The sequence below is a fragment of the Zootoca vivipara genome, chromosome 9, assembly GCF_963506605.1.
Source record: "Zootoca vivipara chromosome 9, rZooViv1.1, whole genome shotgun sequence".
Classification (NCBI taxonomy): Eukaryota; Metazoa; Chordata; class Lepidosauria; order Squamata; family Lacertidae; genus Zootoca; species Zootoca vivipara.
The window spans coordinates 44,112,540-44,132,990 of record NC_083284.1 but is presented as its reverse complement, the minus strand read 5'-3'; the positions used below and the strand labels follow the sequence as shown (position 1 = coordinate 44,132,990).

At 41.3% G+C, this 20,451-nt stretch overlaps 1 protein-coding gene across 3 annotated transcripts in view; it reads right to left on the bottom strand.

Annotated features, from left to right (window-relative positions):
• The window catches only part of TLL1 (tolloid like 1), a 127,705-nt gene that overhangs the window by 67,931 nt on the left and 39,323 nt on the right, over positions 1–20,451 (bottom strand). For 2 of the 3 annotated variants that reach the window (XM_035112118.2, XM_035112116.2), the window contains exon 3: positions 1,289–1,399. In XM_035112118.2, coding sequence (XP_034968009.2) covers positions 1,289–1,399 — 111 coding nt within the window. The remainder of the gene's footprint in view (positions 1–1,288; positions 1,400–20,451) is intronic. The other variant, XM_035112117.2, reaches the window with a different exon arrangement.

Here is a 20,451-nt window from a genome sequence, read left to right as displayed (position 1 = left end):
CTGTACTTCCCAGGCTTGTTAACGTAAGCTGGATATTTACACAGCTGTACCATGGATTAACAAACTGTTCTCAGCATTTCTTCCCATGGAAAGCCCCGTAGGTATCTATGATGTTTTCCCTGGTCCTTATGCACATGGTAGGCATGGTATTTAAGGTCATTTTTGTCTCCACTCAATGTCCCTGGACAACACACTCAGAAGGAGAATATTTTGTATGACCTTTGGTGAGTCCAGCAAACTTGGTTACCTTATTGCTCACCCCTAACTTCCAGTCATTTATGAAGAAATTAAAAAGATCAGGTCCTGATACTGAACCTTGGAAAACTCTACTTTTTATATCACTGCATTGGGAGAACTTCTGATTTATTCCTAGTCTTTGTAGCTCTAGGGCAGGGGTAGCCAACTCCCAAGAGACTGTGATCTACTCACAGAGTTAAAAACTGGCAGTGATCTACCCCCTTTTGGGGGTTCAGGTCAAAGTTGTTGAGCTTTTTCAGGGAGGAAGTAAAATGTTGAGCTTTTTTTAGGGGAGCCACAGTTGTTCAGTTTCTTTGGGGAGAGCCAATGATCTACCAGTGATCTACCACAGACGTCCAGTGATCCAGGGAGCACAGAATTAACAAAACAAACAGGCCCATGGTCAGGTAAAGGTTTAACCATTTACAGTACATCAAATGTTTGTGTGATGGAAAGTTACTTGGCGCCGCCAGCTAATCTGAATGAATTGTTACAGTGACAACACTGTCAAAGTGCAGGTTATTTTCTTTAAATACTAGGTTTTTGTGGGGGGGGGGACCAGAATACCTAAAGGATCATTCCTACCTTCATTGGCTTCCTCACACCCTCAAGTCACAGGAGGAAGAGGTCACTACCAGAAATTCAGTTAGCAGGTATGCAACAGGATAGCCGTCTCCACAGCACTTAGATTCTACAAGTTCCTTCTGCAAGAGATCAACCTGCCCCACCCCTGATGACATTTCCATGATGCTTAAACAGTATTTTATATCAACAAGCTTATGTGCTTGTCTGACTTTATCATTGTGATCTCTCAAACTGATTCTTTCTCAATCTCTCATTTTGAATTGTGCTTTACAATACCATACTGTGGTTATAGTTGTGTTGATTGTAGGCAATTGCTATAGGCAACATGAAGGTGGGGCATAAATGATTTGAATAAATATCTTTATTCATATGGGAATTTTTGCTCCATAAGAAAACAAATCATGAGCAAGTGCTCATGACGGAACACTGGTTACATTCTAATAAACCAAAATATTTAGCAACTTACCTGTATTGTGTCCAAGTCTTTCATTTGAATGTTCCGTAAGATCAATTGTTCTGTCAATATGAAACATTTTTAAGTCTTCATCATCTAAGGCAATATCTCCCCAAAAGACAGCTTTAAATACAAAAAGAGAGCTTACTTTAAATATATTAAGAGCAGAATTGCACAAACATTGTCTAAACACTATGGCCATATTCCAGCACAGAATTAAGTATACTGTAGCCCATTTAAATCAATTGTCTTATGTGAATTTAGTTCTGTTTTGGATTGTATGACCTATAAATAAATATCTGGGAAACATGTACATATATAAATAGTATTACATGCACACACACACACACACACACACACACACACACACACGTGTTTGTGTGTGTTATTGAAAAGTCTTTTTAATATTAAACATAAGTAATAGGTTGAAGAGGTTGTGACAGAGGGGGAAAGGAAGTATTTTAATTAATTAGTTTAATCACAAAGCTGACATTTTCAAAAAAGATTTTGGGTGCTTTGTTTTTGTTTGTTTTCTCCACTTAGGGAGAAACTGTTTCTTTTTAAAGAAACTCATTAAGAGTATGGGTTAATGATTCACCTCTCATGCCTAAAACCACTTGCCAAAGAGGTAAGAAGAAGTGAATTCTTTAACAGAGGACTTTTTGAGAACCATGGTGAAATTCAGAGTCCACCAGCAGGCAAAATAAGCTGAAGCTGAGTGAAGTATTGCTGTACATTTCCTCACACACTCAGTAAATTTCATAGCTGACACAATCATGCTGTTTTCTTGTCACTCCGTCCTTTTTGAAAAATTTCTTGCGAAGTCCAACCTTTCTTATTTTCACTCCCAATGTTGCTTTATAACTGTAACTACTAGTATAATGCATTTTACCTCTTGAGCAAAGTAATTCAGGAACACCTCCCAAAGAGTGTGCCCTTCAGACTCAACTTTCTCACATCTTGAAAACTCGATACACCAGTGCCACAAACAACATTTTGGCCCTGGGAGTACTTTAGAAGTCTAAGAAACTACAGTGGACATCTCAAAATACACTTTTCATAGAAACTAGTGGTGCTTAGAACAACCAACCACAGGCAAAACATCTGCACCCCAAAAACAAATAAAGCACATAAAAAGCTGGCAGTACCCCACAAAGAAGAAACCTTCTCCAGTAAACACCAGTAAAAAAAAAGTAATGGGAGGGACTGGGAGCTTTGACTAGCATCAGATAAATGTCTGGGGATGCAATGATGCCCACAGGTGCCATATTGGGAACTTAGCAACAGACCAAGGACTCGGTTATACAGCTGCAAATATAACATTTTAAGTGTGTTTTAAGTACACAAAAGTGACACTAGATGGTGATGGTGAGCTAATGGAAAATTCCATATATATTTTTAAACGTGTTTTTTTAAAGCATTTTCACAGTGTTATTTATACATGTCTAGATTCAGCCCAACAGCACCCCAACTTTTAAGAAACATTTTGTAACTTAATGTCCTCATCAAGCATACTGAAAAAGCTTTTAACTTTCTAAAACTCAAACTTCCCCATCGCAAAAAAGTGCACGTGTACAGCAATAAATATGCGGAAAACAACAGAATATATAACTTTTTATTACTTGATGAGTAAGATCGATAAACAGCAGGACTGTAGGCAAATTAAAACTTTTAAACATTTGCATTACATAAAGCAGAATAGTTTTGATTTACCTACAATCTTGCTGTTTATCAATCTCTCTCATCAAGTAATTATAATAAGAACTGGCTTTACTGGGTTAGACTTCCTTTCATTTGCTGATAATTATGTTTGCTCTTGTTTAGGAATGTCTGAAACATTTGCCCATCATCCCTTATTTCATAGAGGAAGGCAACTAAGAAGAACAAATCATGCTAAATATGTCTCCAGCCTCACTTACATTCTTGAAATGAGATACAGTTCGGCATCCCAGTTTGATTGACATATTCCACGAAGTATAAAAACTTGATATTCTAAAATAGCTAAAAGCACAGAAAGGGCAAGAAGCCAGATAATACTGACTTGGAGGTGAAAGCAAATCTACAGTAATTTAACTATTTTCATTTGTAGTGAGTACGTTTGAAATTAAGAGATCAAGCACGTGCCCAGTCTTGCCCGCTCCCCAGGGAGAGCGAATTGCTTTTCTCTATTTTCTTTGCTCTTTTGGGAAAGTGCCAGAATACCTACACTGCAGGGGTACTGAGATATAAAAAAATAATTTCATATTTTCTCCTAACGTTTTCACAGTTAGGGAGTCATTCACTTTTAAGCTTTCTCAGTTTTATCTTCTTTGCATACACACATACATTCCAGCTATGTGGTCGATGCCATACACACATTTTGACCCCTTCTAGATATTTCAATAGGAACATTTCTCCTTACTGCACAGGAGGTTAAAAGTTCAGTTTGGTAGTTAAGGAGAAAATGAAACCTAAAGACAAGGAGCTCCATTAACGTGTAACCCCGAAATTTTGGAGGGGATCCAAAATTTCAGGGTTACATGTTAATGAACCAAGGGTCCAAGTCCAAGTGATCACTAAGATACTCTACTGAGCACAGACTTTCCTCAAAACACCTAGTACCATCATCCGTTTGACTTATGGAGAACAGTAGGAATCCCTTCATACAACATTACAACATCCTGATCTAACATAACTGTCTATTTAAAGTTCCGTAACAGCCAGCGCTTTCTTTCTTTAAAAAAGTGTTTAGGGATTCTCTCATTTTGACTCAAGAAAATCACCATTTTATACTTCAAATCGGGGAAAATAAATACAGGAAAAGGACAAAAGTACAAAGATTCAAAATTACAAATGCTTAGGGGTATGCGTACCCCCAGAAAAGAGCACAGGTAACAGCTATTCTGTTTTAAATATAAAGTTCAACATCGCCTCATTTCCCCCTCAGACTTTCTGTCCCTCTCTGTGGTGCAGTGAGCCTCCTCTAACTGTGATTCCACAACCAACCCTCTCTACTAGACACACACTCTTGAAGGCTTTGCCCAAATTCTAGCTTAAAACAAAGCTCTCGTTATTATTATTTTCCTAATTCAGATTCAGTTCCTCATCTTAAAAGGCTGTTAGTGAAGGCAGCCAGGGCGAGGGTGGGGATGGGGGCAGCGGTAGGAAGAGTGGAAAACTCCACAAGATGGTGGAGATTAAGTTAAGAAGAAAGTGGGGCTGGGTGGCCAGGTTGACTTGTCTCCCTTTGCCCTTCCCTCTTAAAGATCAGGCTGTAGCTTGTGCTTTTGTAAACGGAAATGCCATTTGCCAGAATGAGAGGCTCAAGGGCGATTTGGCCTCATTTATGAAAACTATTTAAGAAGAAGTACGGAGGAAGGGGCATAGCATAACTGAAAGCCTCTATATAGCAGGTCTAATTAATAACTGAACAGTCTTTCAGGCCTTTTTTGAACACAAGAAGTCATATAACAGGTTTAACATGCTAAAGTGTGAGCAGTAAAGCAAGGAGTTCACAGACCCTCCAAGTGCCCCTATTTTCCAGGGACATCCCTGATTTAGAGAAGCCATCCCGATTTCTGATTTGATCCTGGAATGTTCCACTTTTCCTTAGGATGTCCCTATTTTCATTGGAGAAATGTTGGCGGCTTTGGAGTTATTTGATTCCCGAGCTGTCTGAAGGCAATCCTGTATAGGGAAGCTTTTTAAAAATGTTTAATGTTTTATTTTGTTTTTATATATAATAAAAAGCTGCCCAGGGTGGCTGGGGCAACCCAGTAAGATGTGGGAGGGTATAAATATACAGTGGTACCTCACAAGATGAATGCCTCGCGCAACGAAAAACTCGCTAGACAAAAGCATCTTGCGATGGTTTTGGTGACTCGCAAGATGAAGTTTTCAATGGCCGCAGATGAAGTTTTTCGGTGGGTTTTTTGTTTTGTTTTGTTTTGCTGCGGCAACCCGCACTTCGCAAGACGAAATTATCGCTAGACGAAGCGACTCGTGGCACGAATTAATTTCGTCTTGCGAGGCACCACTGTAGTAAAGTTATCTGTATAGAATGAGACATCTCTATTTTCAATGGAGAAATGTTAAAGGGTATGAGTATATTAATTGAAACTGGAAGACTAATCTTATGCCAGTATTAAGGTAGAATAGTCTTTTCTGATAGGAAAATGGCATGGTGTAAACAGAAGATAATTAAGATGAGAAGTCCCTGAGATGAGAAGTGCCCTAGAAGTCACAATAATTATGGGACTTTTGCACCAAAATGGTAAATGCTTACATATCTACTAACTACGGATAAATGCTTGGAAGTTTAACTTAGGCCAGGAAATTTATGATTTCATAATAAAGGTCTTCTAGGACAGTGTTCAGTAAGCTGAGCTCTGTATATTTGGCAAAGACTATTAATACAGCTTATAATAAACTGAAGTTGAGTCCATGTTATCTTTAGTTCAGAAAATTACAAGATTCACCACCTCATATGTAATCTTCCTTTCAAAAGAGTAATTCATGGTAAAATCCATTAACATAGTATTTTTGTGATACAAAGTACTGCCATTCTCAAATACTAGCTTTTAGCCATGCATACTATTCAAACCCAGTTCACCTTTAAAGAAAGAAAAAAGCAGGTGCCTGGCACCGTATAATTGCTAACTTAAAACATTCAGACATCATCAGAGTTCTTACATATCAGAAGTCAGTCTGAAAATAAATGGCCTTTTTAATGATTATTTTTATAATTATGGGAAATGGCCAATACCTTTTGTGTGTGTTGGATCATGTCAAGTTCACAGTTTAGTCTAGGAAATACTGATAAAATCATAATTTGTGGAAAAAAATAAAACTTTGACCTACCTCATATTATGAACACAAAGAATTTCAGCAGTTTCTGAGTGGATACAATATTTAAGAGACACATAACTCCTCTTCTGCAACAACTGAGGAAGCTCAGGTCTCCCAAAAGGTAACTGCTGCATTAAAGGACCACCTTCCACGGGGTTCACTGACATGCTTCTGTTTGAAAGAGCATTTTAAAACTGCCAAGAACCTGGAAAGCTAACACAGATGCCCATGAATAAGACAGGTGTGCAAACTAGGGCCCCACGAAACCCAATGCAACCTAGCCAGGTATTCAACTAACATCCTCTTTCTGTTGCCTGCCTGATATAATAGGTTTCATTGAACAAGACGATTGGCAAACAATAAGTATTTTTCCTCATCATTTTGGAGGTAGCCCAGAGTTGCAAAGTTAGTTCTTGATGACCTGGCACAGGTGATCTCAAATTGCATCTGTCAAAGACAACAACATTGTGCCTGGTATAACCTGTCAAAAGTCCCATCAAGCACCAACATGGTAATACTGTACAAGCTGGAAACACTGTCCCATTCCGCACCACATTCATACCAATACACAATCTATGCTCTCCCTGCTTTAATGCTGTGGCATTTTCCAAAACTATGAGCAATAATAGCCATTCCAGTGTGGCTTCCTTGACCACTGTATTGCTCTAGGAAAGGCAATAATATTTATGAATCAGTGGGGAGGGAAGAGATGCCTTAACCATGGGATCCTGCCCCCCCCCATAACTCTTCTTGCCAATAAGAGGGAGAGATCCTTCCTTCCTGGGATCCTTTGGAAGGGAGACCAAGGTATAAAATCAAACCAATCTCCCCAATGTAAAAGGGGCGGGAAAAGATCTAACAGTGTTTGGCTACCTTGGGCTAAAATCCGACACCCATTTACCCAAATGGAAGTTCCTAATTCTGTTAATCACCAGAATTCAATGTATGATTGCTACCAGTGAGCTGGTAACCGTACTACCGTGTTTCTCCTAAAATAAGACGTGCCTCTAAAATAAGCCATGGCACAATCTTTTACAAGCAAAAAAAATAAGACATCCCCCAAAAATAAGACGTCTTGGGGGGTACCTACCAGACCCAGCAGGAGCCGGCAAACGCAGCAGCGCGCGCCGCGCCACACCCCAGCCCAGCGGGAGCCCCAGCACAGCGACGCACCGAGCTCCGGCTGAACGGGCCCCAGGACCCGGCAGCGGGCGGTGCGCGAAGCCGCAGCAGCTGGCAGGAGCCGGCAGCAGACCCAGCCGCGCCACGCCACGCCGCGCCGCAGCAGTCGGCAGCAGACCCAGCCGCGCCGCGCCGCACCGCGTCAAGCCCAGGGCCCCAGCAGTGGGCTCAGCGGGCGGCGCGCGAAGCCGCAGGAGCCGGCAGGAGCCGGCAGCAGCCCCAGCCGTGCCGCGCCGCGTCAAGCCCAGGGACTCAGCAGTGGGCTCAGCGGGCGGCGCGCGAAGCTGCAGCCGCCGGCAGGAGCCGGCAGCAGCCCCAGTCGCGCCGCGCCGCGCCGCACCGCGTCAAGCCCAGGGACCCAGCAGTGGGCTCAGCGGGCGGCGCAAGAAAGCCCTGTACCATACTTACCGGTAACAATGCTGTACCATGCTTAATAAAAAATAAGACATCCCCCGAAAATAAGCCGCGATGTGTTTTTTTATAGGAAAAATAAATATAAGACGTGTCTTATTTTAGGAGAAACACGGTAGGTGACCTCTGGGCAAAGATATAGGCAGAAAAATTTCACTGGTTTATGATTGCTCCTTGCACACAGAAACAAACAAAGCAAAACAAAAACCCATTTCATGGCTTTAACAACAAGCTGTGAGCAAAAGAATGAACAAAAGCTGCAGCAGAAATAAACCATTGTGTTTAAGTTGCCACCTACGTGAAACAGCTGCTAGAACTAGGAAACAGACATAGCAGATGCTTCATACTTAAGCGCTCATTCAAGTTGCAGGCATTTTATACAATTTCAGTAAAAAGCAACAACAAACCCCTAACTTGAATAAATCAACCAAGTTGGCTGTGAAGCCAATAGCTACTATGTGTAAAAGTATTTCCTGTTTTCATATATTAATAGTGTATGTTTCTATAACACAGTTAATGTATCACCTGTAAATCTACAAATGTACATAAAGCCCCTGTCTGACATCAAGGCATTATATAACATTAGAAAAGAAAGGGCACCCTTATACATCAATGGGAGATTGTCCCCACATGCTAATTTCAGTACATTAGAGGGTGGATTTTCATCAGGCTTGTTGCTAGAGACAGAAGGGTAAGGTTAAACCTCCCCTTCCTTATGCTCTGGAATGAAATTAAAATAATAATGTGAGGAGCAAGAAGTACAATTATTAATTAACTACCAGCCTGGCCCACAGATGAGCAAATCAGACTTACCCATTCATTATGGGAAGCAAATTTGTTAAAATCTGATTTTAATATATTTATCCTTTTAAGCAAATGTTTCTGCATTCTGCATTAAAGTGAGCTCATTGTCACATAGGTGGGTGCCCTTTGTTCACTGAGCACTGGGTTTTCTAATCTGCTTCGTAACATAGAATACTATGCAAGGATGTGACATTCAGTCTGAAGTGAGATGCTTTAACTCCATTAATCTGAGATTTAAAGGATATATGAGACAAAAAGAGTACTTCATACTAAATTCTTGACAGACATCCTTTTTTTGTGAACATCAGAATGGGGATTTAATGGACTGCAGCTGTGAGCCTGGGGGATTCTTCATTTCCTATTCTTACACCCCTCCTATGATAATTGAGGCAGATTTTCTTTCTATATGATATAGGTGAATTTCACCAATAAAAGCAGTAACCTAAAATTTAATAAGCTCTACTCTGGTTTCTGTTCAGTTTGCATTAATCTTTCACCCTTTACTAGAGATTTCCACACAGAGGGAAATTTAGGATCATAAAATAATCAAGTGTTGATAAACATGTATAAAATAAAGCAGCAAAGATGAGCAACAGAAACAGATAAAAACTAGCAGAAACACTAAAAATGTATTCACTTAAGCACTGAAAGGAGAACACAGTTGCCTCTTGGCAAGCTTACAGGGAGAGAGTGTTCCATAGATGAAATATGACAGAAAAAACCCATCCTTGGACACCACTTGCTTCCTGAGATAGCAGAGGGATCTGCAGAAGGGCTTCTGATGAAGATACCGTATTTTTCCGTGTATAAGACAATGCTTTTTGCTATTTTAAAAAAAATAGGCAAAAATTGGGTCTTCTACATGGATAGTGAACTCAGAGGGGGGGGGCGTGCAATGAATGGCAGCAGCAAGCAGAAGATTGGGTGGGTGATTGTGGCTGCAGCAAGGCCTGCTGGTTATATAGGCTGTGGCTGTGGCAATTGGGCAGGTGATTGGCAGCTGTGGTGAGGCGGGCAGGCGATTGGTGGCTGCGGCGAGGTGTGCGATCGGCAATGGCTGTGGCAAGCGATCAGCAGTGGCAGGCAGGCAGGTGAGAGATTGGTGGAAGTGACCTCCCCCATTCCCCCCAAAAAGCTAAACAACTTAATTCCTTAATTTTGGGTTTTTTTAAAAAAAGAAGTCATCTTATACATGGGGGTGTCTTGTACACGGAAAAATACAGTAGGTGGGTTTCCTAAAATGGCCAATGACTCCACTAGCCCAGTGGTTCCCAACCTTTTTGGTATGGCAACCCACAAGTGCAAATTTACCTAGTATATAAATTTATTGTCACATAATTTTTGGACCTCAGGTCTTTGGTGGCTGTCAGTTTCATGCCTTTTAACTGTAGGTTTGCCTATTTTATAGCAATTACTTGAGATAGCCAAGCAAAACATGACTTAATGCACCAATTAATGTGGAATTTGTTGAAATACTTATAGTACTTACAAAGCTATTCACAGTTTCGTTTATGAGAATGTAAGTACATCAACCATTTGACTGCAGGATATCACTTCATAAGCTATAAAAATTGTTCTAAAAACGCAAGGTTACAAAAGCAGTGTTAGATACAACAAACAATGAAAGAAAGAGAAACTTTATTAACCATGAAGTCTATTTTGGGACCCAGGTGGCGCTGTGGTTAAACCACTGAGCCTAGAGCTTGCTGATCAGAAGGTCGGCGGTTCGAATCCCTGTGATGGGGTGAGCTCCCGTTGCTTGGTCCCAGCTCCTGCCAACCTAGCAGTTCGAAAGCACGTCAAAATGCAAGTAGATAAATAGGAACCGCTACAGCGGGAAGGTAAACGGTGTTTCCATGTGCTGCTCTGGTTTGCCAGAAGCGGCTTTGTCATGCTGGCCACATGACCTGGAAGCTATACGCCGGCTCCCTCGGCCAATAATGCAAGATGAGCGCGCAACCCCAGAGTCGGTCACGACTGGACCTAATGGTCAGGGGTCCCTTTACCTTTACTATTTTGGCAACTATAAGTAGGATAGCTGGGCCCGCATTTTTTAGGCAGTATGGGGTTTGATGGTTGTCAGGCAGTCTCAGATCATTAGTGGTACATACCCTGCTTCTGTATACATACCCTGCTTCTTTGTAGCAGCCACTGCTGAAAAACCTGTCTCGCAAAGATATATACCGTATTTTTCTGTGTATTGGACAAGGTTTTTTGACTCAAAAATTACATCAAAAAACTGGGGTCGTCCAATAGTGGTAGGGGGGGAGAAGTGGCGCACCGCCAGCCAGCTCGTTGGTGGGAGTGCAACTTCCCCCCCTGATGCCGCTGCATGTGGCGTGTGCTCTCTGGGTCGTTTTCCATGCGCGGCAGCATCGGGGTGGGTTGCACTCCCGGAGCACAGCTTCCCCCGATGATGCTGCATGCAGCAGGTGCTCCCTGGATTGTTTCCTGCGCACGGTGGCATCGGAGCGTAATGGCTGGCAGGAGAGCAAATTCCCCCAATGCCGCTGCGCACGGGGAACAATCTAGGAAGTGTTTCCTGCACCCAGCTGTGTGGGCAGAGAGGCTCAACAACTTTGGGCCATCTCCCCTCATTTTCCTAAAATTGAGTCCCCTAAAATAGAGGGAGGGGGTTTAATACACAGGGGCATCCTATAGACGAAAAAATACGGTACCACCAAATGACAGCAGCACAGATACTGCTTCATCACCAGCTCAAGATATTCAGTGGTAACATGAATCTAGCATTCAGATAACCTCACTTCCAAAAAATTATCTTTGAAGACCCTATCACAAGACAGTTCCAATCAGTAGTTCTTTTTTCACAAAGACAATTTTGCAGCATCAGTTGCAAGTGGGTTTTGCACCTACTCCCGTTTCTTCAGCAGATACATTTTCCATGCGGCAATTTCAAATGGCTCGTGATTGTTTGCTTAATGTTAGTTTTAATCTCACTTTCTTTATCATCAAGTGAAACAAGAAATTCTATCAAGCATGTAAAAGAATCCATTGTCCTCTGCCAAACCCAAACTGCCCAGAACTCAATTTTTCTCATGAAACTTGTGGCATGTACAAAGATCGTTTTGTCTCAACCTTGTAGGCTTAAGTTCAAGTCATTCAGATTACAAAACATGTCAGTGTGGTATGCTAACTTTGCTAGCCAATTGTCTTGGCTAAATTATTTGCAAGTCAGGACTTGTTGATCAAAAGAAACACATGTACTTCTGTAACTCAAAGAGTCTCTGCAGCACACGGCCCCTTGACAGCCAACAAACATCTGTGTAAAGTTGTAAGCGTACATGTTCGGAATCCATCTCCAAACATAAGATTTCAGACACACATGCACTGAGCGAACTGGTGTTGAGAAAAGTTACAATTTTCACAGCATTGGTAAATACTTCATGAAGTACTTCATCTAGCCCAACCAAAGGCAGCTCCTGTGCATTGCAGGTGAGCTGAGTCACTAAAACAAATGCCTGTATGAGCAACTTGGGGCGAACCGTCGCTGGATCTGCCCCAGAGAGGAGTTCCCAAGATTCAGCCTTCCTGGTGTTTGGTTACCAATGTCAACATGGCATTATACTAAGACAACAAAACAAAAAGGTGTAAGAGGTATTCATCATTAAGGATTGTTGTTGTTGTTTAGTCATTTAGTCATGTCCAACTCTTTGTGACCCCATGGACCAGATCACACCAGGCACTCCTGTCTTCCACTGCCTCCCGCAGTTTGGTCAGACTCATGTTCGTAGCTTCGAGAACACTGTCCAACCATCTCGTCCTCTGCCATCCCCTTCTCCTTGTGCTCTCAATCTTTCTCAACATCAGGGTCTTTTCCAGGGAGTCTTCTCTTCTCATGAGGTGGCCAAAGTATTAGAGCCTCAGCTTCAGGATCTGTCCTTCCAGTGAGCACTGAGGGCTGATTTCCTTCAGAATGGATAGGTTTGATCTTCTACAATCAATAATTACTTTGTGATTGCTTATCACAGGCTTCACAACCCACTTGTGGCTCATGACCCATAAGTTGGAAGATGTTGCTTGAGCCCCACCCATTGGGTCATCTACACAAGCTAGATGTTACATGGGAGATGCATATGTGGATATACATTTTCCCTAGTGGTTTTCTTTTTTAAACCCACAGAAGATCTTAAATTAGCCCTTAGCACTTCTCTATTTCTGTATGGCTGTCTTGACCTCATTTTATCTTTAAAATTGCTCTCTATTGCTACCTGTTATTAAAAGAGAAGGGAGCTTAAAAATATTTTGTAATAATGCATATATGTCAGCTGATTTTAAAAAGTTTGGGGGGAAAGTTCACTAGGTTCAGACAAGCCTAGAGGTACTGATTTTCTGCTTGTCCTGGGAAAAATGAGATGTACATCAGAAACATGAGAAATACCCCCTAGAATTATGTAATTGTTTATTGTGAAATATAACTGAATAGTCTATTGATTTTTCTTTGCCTCATTGTTATTAATTCCATCACAGAAGCACAAAAATATAATTTTCTCCTGATAACCGAATCACTTTCCATTTGTAAATTGACATTTGCCTCTTACGTGTTTTTAGAACAACATATCATATTAACAGGGCAGGGACTTTGTTAAAATTATCTTATTGATTTTTCCTTTCATACAACTCCCAACTATAAATGCCAAGCAGGTACAAACATGAAACATGAATTGTTGTTCATAATAACTGAAACTCCCAAGCTAAGTTGCCTATTTTTATCAAACCAGTTTCTAGTTTCTCAGGTGGCCCAAGCTATAATACAGTTAACAAAGATAACCACAGAGATGACCAGCTGTACAAATTGCCATCAAGTTGCAAAAAGCATTCAATAGGTACAATGGGCTGATGACCTTTGCTCAGTAGCTGCATAGACTTCTGAACCAAAATCGTGATAAGATTATTGCAGAAATACCAAGTGTCCCTAAGCAACATTCTTTTTAGTGAGCAGGTTGCAACCATAGGCACCTTTTGCACTTTCACCCTTGCTGTAAAACAGGCATCCCCAAACTTTGGCCCTCCAGATGTTTTGGACTACAATTCCCACCATCCCTGACCACTGGTCCTGTTAGCTAGGGATCATGGGAGTTGTAGGCCAAAACATCTGGAGGGCCACAGTTTGGGGATGCCTGCTGTAAAACATATAATTTTAATATACACTACAGGCAAACTATCTATTACAAGGTTAGCTAAAGCAACACATGTACAGTCAACCCTCCTAATTCTAAGGGCGTGTTCACATTACCACCTTAGAGCACAGTACAGCTGGGTTTTTTAGTGTGTCCCCACCCCCAGCTGCTCACATCAGCACAGCTACAATAGTGGCAGATTAGTTTCTGTTTGTGTACACACCAAGGACATTGACGGGGTTGGGGATGTATTTACCCCATGAAAAGGTGTTCACACTTTGCCTAGAGACAAATTAGGAACGGCTTAAGGACTCCAAGGGGTGTAAAGCTGGTTTGAGAAACAACACATCAAACAGTAGTATCAAAGTACAGAATACATATGCATTTTAAATAACATGCTGTTGTGTGAACATGGATGCAAAACCCAGCATTGGAAACCCAGTGCACAGTAAATGGGAGGTTGAGCCCAGCCAAAACTTACACGTATTACTGACAGCACACATGGAAAACAGCACACACAAATATAGCAAAGAAACTGCCAAATTCCACCACAGGGTTAGAATCATGCTAGAATAGAGACAATTTACTACCAGTAATCAAGCAGTATGATCCTATGCAGGCTGACCAGAAGAAAGGACGTCTCATTTGGTTGTGCTTAAATTTACTCCCAGGTGGCGCTGTGGTTAAACCACTGAGCCTAGGGCTTGCTGATCAGAAGGTCGGCAGTTCGAATCCCTGTGACGGGGTAAGCTCCCGTTGCTTGGTCCCAGCTCCTGCCAACCTAGCAGTTCGAAAGCATGTCAAAATGCAAGTAGATAAATAGGAACCGCTACAGCGGGAAGGTAAACGGCGTTTCCATGTGCTGCTCTGGTTCACCAGAAACGGCTTTGTCATGCTGGCCACATGACCTGGAAGCTATACGCCGGCTCCCTCGGCCAATAATGCGAGATGAGCGCGCAACCCCAGAGTCGGTCACGACTGGACCTAATGGTCAGGGGTCCCTTTACCTTTACCTAAATTTACTCCAATATAGTTTCCATATCTTTATTTTACATGGTAAAGCATTTAATATCACCTTTTGGCCCTAACAAGAGCCCCAAAAGCAATTTACAGGAAAATAAAATACCCCCCCCCTTTAAAAAGTCGGTTTAAACAGTAACAAAAATGAAATATTAAAACCTCTGTGACGGTATTGGTATCTTCCATACTGCTGAGATCACCTGTCGCAAAGTCTGCCATGCTTGCATAGCTCTAGTGAGGGTTCGTTAAAAAGAGGTCTACTGCTGTCCTATGCAAGGAAGAAGCCCAGCCGTTTCTTCCTTACTTTTCAACAAAAATCCCAACACCCTGCTGCAGGTTTAGATACAGCAAACTGGCAACACCCTCCAGTAAAACACAAAAACAAGGGTGGAGTATCATACCTGGGATTATTCCTCAATGGATGTACTCTGTGAGAACCGCCTGCTCCAAATTCAAATGGAACTTGTCTTTAAGTGGGGCTCATTTGGTGGAGTTTCATCCCTAGATCTAAGAAGTTGGGGGGAAACATAGCCTTGAAATTACTAATTAAGAATTCTAATAAATTAAGAGGCTATTCAGAGTTCTCCTAAACCATGGGTAGGCAAACGAAAACCCGGGGCCCGACTCAGCCCAATCGCCTTCTAAATCTGGCCCGCAGTCAGTCCGGGAATCAGTGTGTTTTTACATGAGTAGAATGTGTGCTTTTATTTAAAATGCATCTCTGGGTTATTTGTGGGGCACAGGAATTCATTCATTTTTTCCCACCAACACATAGTCCCCCCCCCCGCAAGGTCTGAGGGACAGTGGACCTGCTGAAAAAGTTTGCTGACCCCTGTCTAAACAAAAACCAATGGGTTGTATCTGGCTAATTCTACACTCGGGGTACATCCATTGAAATCAATGCACATTCATTTCGGTGGGTCTGCTATAAAAAAAGGTAAAGGGACCCCTGACCATTAGGTCCAGTCGTGACCGACTCTGGGGTTGCGCGCTCATCTCGCATTATTGGCCGAGGGAGCCGGCGTACAGCTTCCAGGTCATGTGGCCAGCATGACAAAGCCGCTTCTGGCAAACCAGAGCAGCACATGGAAACGCTGTTTACCTTCCCGCTGTAGCGGTTCCTATTTATCTACTTGCATTTTGACGTGCTTTCGAACTGCTAGGTTGGCAGGAGGGGGGCGTCTGCTATACAACCCAATATTAGCATATGATGCCTTGTGCAACTTTTTACCAGATGCTTTTCATATTCCCCTCCTCCTTATTATGGTCTGAACATGATGCCACCTTGTCCCATCTTCCTTCCTGCAACCCATTCCACAGAATGCTGCAGTGCCTAAAGAATTTATAAGTGTATAAATGAGATAACAGAAAACACTTTTGCTAATGTAACATTAGATCTTTGTATTGGAGGCACTGCTTTTCTGCACCTCTAAAGAAAGAACAATCAGAAACAGTATATATAGATGTGATATCTTTCAAAGGCTTCCAAAAAGGGAAAGGGGAAATCCTGCTCTGCTGAAGGAGGACAGTGGCAATTCAGAAAAATGCATGTACAGTATTAAATCTGACTGTAAATGTAAAAACAAAAACAAAAAACCCACCCCAAAACAAAACCTAAAATTCATGTATTTTATTTCTCTATGAATTGCTCACTGGCAAATAATTCTCATATAGAGCTTTATTTGTTTGGATTCGTATGGAAAGTTACTGGAGCTTTTATGAAAAGTTACTGGGGCTTCTATGAAGCCAGTAATTTGCTGTATATTTGCCTCCCGCAAGGTTTCCAGACCACCTAGTTTATAAAGAGCTGTTTTTTACTGGCAGTGACAGTCTCCAGGTTGAAAACTCTCTAGAGTTCTGGCACTGGGTGGGAGAGAAAAGATGGGATAGGCTGGAATAGGGAGTTTGGGAGAGACATTATGTTTCCAATGTGATAAAAAGATCATAAGGAGAGAAGATGCGCTTCATGGCTACTCAGGAAAAACAAAGAACAACAGCTTGCAATTAACATTTCCAAGGACATCAGTGTGATCCACAGGAGCTGCTAAACAATGGTGCCTCTTACGCCACCAGAAATTATCCATACAACCCTGTAGGTCAGGCGTCAGCAAACTTTTTCAGCAGGGGGTTGGTCCACTGTCCCTCAGAGCTTGTGGGACATTACTCCCATCTGCCTTCCAAGAATGCTCACTTTTCAAGGTTCCTTTCAACCTCTTAAGTTGCCCTATAGATGCTATATGACAGTTGTCCTTGCCACAGCTCACTGTGCCACAGAATTTTCACACACTCGCCGAAGTTCCCCTCAGCTTTCTGACTTCACGACTGTGAAATATGTGATGCGTTATTGTGAGGAGAAAGTGTTTCTTTTTGGTAAATTATTGAAGAAGTGAAAAAGAAGACATTTTTAAAACATACTAGCAGTAGACTTAAACCACCTTGCAAGAATAACAGATGTGGGCCAAGACCTCTGTCAACAGGAGTTTGCGATGATGAAGAGATTCTGGCTTTAATCATGTGACTTTGCCTCTGCTTTTTCTTTTCCCACATAAAACAACATATAACTTGCTTTTCAGTAAACAGATATGTTCCTTGGGAAAGGGGGATCTTCCTATCATGGCATAGCAGTTCAATGTATTAAGAAAAAATGTGAATACATAATCCACCAACAAATTCTTTCGATCAAGCCATTACACCAGGGGTCAGCAAACTTTTTCAGCAGGGGGCCGGTCCACTGTCCCTCAGAACTTGGGGGGGTGGGCGGACTATATTTTGAAGAAAAATATGAACGAATTCCTATGCCCCACAAATAACCCAGAGATGCATTTTAAATAAAAGGACACATTCTACTAATGTAAAAAATGCTGATTCCAGGACCGTCCGCGGGCCGGATTTAGAAGGCGATTGGGCCGCATCCGGCCCCCGGGCCTTAGTTTGGGACCCTGCATTGCACTGAACAGGAGTAGCTCAAGAGTAGTGTTGACTTTAAAAATGTACAATAATGGATAAACAATAATTCTTTAGAATAGTGTTTCTCAAGTGGATTCAGATCTTTTTATATGACTGTTAACTCTATGGAGGTCTATCTTAACTGATGACAGTGTCCTGTCATGGTTCCAGATGAACGTATTGCAATTTTTTGTCTACTTCAGGTTTAGGTTTTTTTAAAAAATGTTCACTTATATTATTTCGAGGGAGGGGTTCAGTAACAATATAATTAAGAAAAACAGATTAGTCTGGATTGTACCTGTGTGGGTGGATAGCATCACCTTAATTCATTAAGTTAAAACTGATACCTTGTGAAAAGGGCATATGTATTGTTCCAAAGTGTTTGCTGAAGGTATTTAACCGATAGCAGTGTTTCATGTCATGTTACCATCAGTAAACAGCATGTGTGTTAATTCAGGAAGAGGAAAGCCAAATTTACAGAAAGACAGATTCAGTTAATGCTAAAACTCCTTGGGTAAATGTTGAAAGGAAGTGAATTCTATCTTGGCAACTTGGTAACAAGAATTTAACTTATCAGTGCTAATCAGGCAACATTATACTTAAGAGATAAACCTAGCAGCATTTCTAAGAGAATTGAAGGCTTTCCAAATTGCTAGCTACTGCTCACATTTCTGGCAGGTCTAAGATTTATGCTGCCTAGAGAACTAATAATATATTAAGAAGTGTGTGTCAAATGATTTTTAAATGCATGTATAAATGCAAGAAATTAATAAAAGGGTTCTACTGATTTGGGATGCCAGATTCTCTGTGTGTTTTTTCAGTAATGTAGAATAAATTAAACAGTGCCTAAATGTTAAAGTGGCATGTCAGATGTACAGAGTGACGCGGAGAATATGTAGATTCATAGAGCTTTGGGCTGTCTTTAACGATGGTGCTGTATTGTAAAAAAAATATAGCAGTAAATTCTGATCAAATGGGTGGGAATAAAAACTGCTATTATTTGAAGGCTGTGGAAACTGAAGAAATTAATAAGGAACATCACATAGGAAGATGGAACTGGGAGGAATAACTTTGGGAACAGCACAGTCTTGGGAGTGTTCATGGAGTAGAGGATGCAAGAAGGCAAATAAGAGGAAGGGAGCAAGAGACATTGGCTGCAACCCAGAGAAGCATGCATTCATTAATAGTGTGCTTCTCTCATCTCGCTCCTCCATTCAACAGCTTCTTTATACTATTTCACAGGCTGCTCCGGGAACGGAAAAAGCAGTTTGCAATGTGGCACAGAGCAGAAGAGAATGTTCCTCAGGAAAAAGAGAAAGGCTTCCTGAACATGTGCAAGTTCCTGTGAGCGCTTGCTGACCCTTCTCCAGTCTGGAAGAGAACCGTAGAAGAAAGCCTAAGGCAAGGAAGAGGAGCTGGAAGCTGCTATAGACAAGCTAAATGAGCAGGGCAATAATTCTTCTCCTCACCCCTGGCCACACCATCATGTACAGGAAAAGGAAAGTGGAAATTCAAACACTAAGGAATATTATTCCATGAATACACCTGAATGGTAATTTCCACGAGTTTGTTTTCCATCAGCACGATAATGTCATGGCAGGTTTATTTCACTTTTTTTAAAAAAAAGAAAATCCCATTATCTCAGGGGAGCTATTTGCAAACTCCTGCTATACATGAACACTCTTTTACAAAGACAGGGTATTTGTCTTTGTAACCCAGCCAGATGGGCAGGGTATAAATAATAAATTATTATTATGATTATTATTATTATTTGGAAGGAAAACTGGCAAGAAAACATATTAAAGCCTTTTTTTTCCTAAACAGGATTCTTATTAAGTGAAAAGATTGCATCCAATAAATAAAGAAGGAAAACCTTACTAAACAAGGTCTGAGCTGTGAATAATTTCTTTACAAAGCAAAATCAGGTGAAAAATATTACCTGGTTTTCATCCTTCGGAAAACACATCGTGTCTAATCTAATCTGTTCACCTGTTTTAGCAGTCTTCCTAACTGGCTCTGTCAAAAGTAGTTTTCCCATAAAGTTAATGGAGCTTTTCAAGAATGGCATCTTTGGTATGTCTGCATTAGCAGAGACTGTTTTTAGGGTCATCTGGTATTATCATAATCAATTAAGATGACCAGGAGCATACAGCAATGCTCACTGATATATTTAATGCATCACTGCACAAAAATGCACAAAAAAAGTATTGATTTGCCTCAAGGGGGGTGGGTGCAACCGGAGAGAAATCCTTATGGCATCGTCAAAGGAAGAGAATAAGGGAAGCACACAGCTCTGATTGCCTCTGCCCAGTTAGAAGTGGGGGATGGGGGGTTGAGCATGATTTTTGGTAAAGTTATGAAACCTTCAAAAAGAAAGGAAGTTGTGATAAAACATCTGCAATCCGTGCCATAGCATGTTTACTCAGAAGCCAGTCCCGTTGAAATGAATGCTCCTGCCGTGTAAGTCTGCATATCAATGTAAATTTAAGAATAATGTATTCAGTTCTGGGAACCAGAGCTTAAGAAGATGCAAAGGATTCAGACCGGAGCTACAAATAACAGTGATGAATGAGATAAATCTTCTGGAAAGGATAGGGTAACTGAAAATGCTTTTTTTCTAAAGAAAAACGATAGAGAAACAGGGTGTGCAAAAATAAACAACAACAACAATAATAATACTCTCACCCTCTACCCACTGAAACCAGTGTGACAGAATGCTTTTAAACTTCCTAGTTATAAGTGTATGCTGGCAATAATGCTTTGACGATTTGAGGAGGCATCACCTTTGCTGAAGGTTTCCAAGACTTTGTCAGCCAAGCTTTTCTGTAGGATATCCCGTCTTAAGGC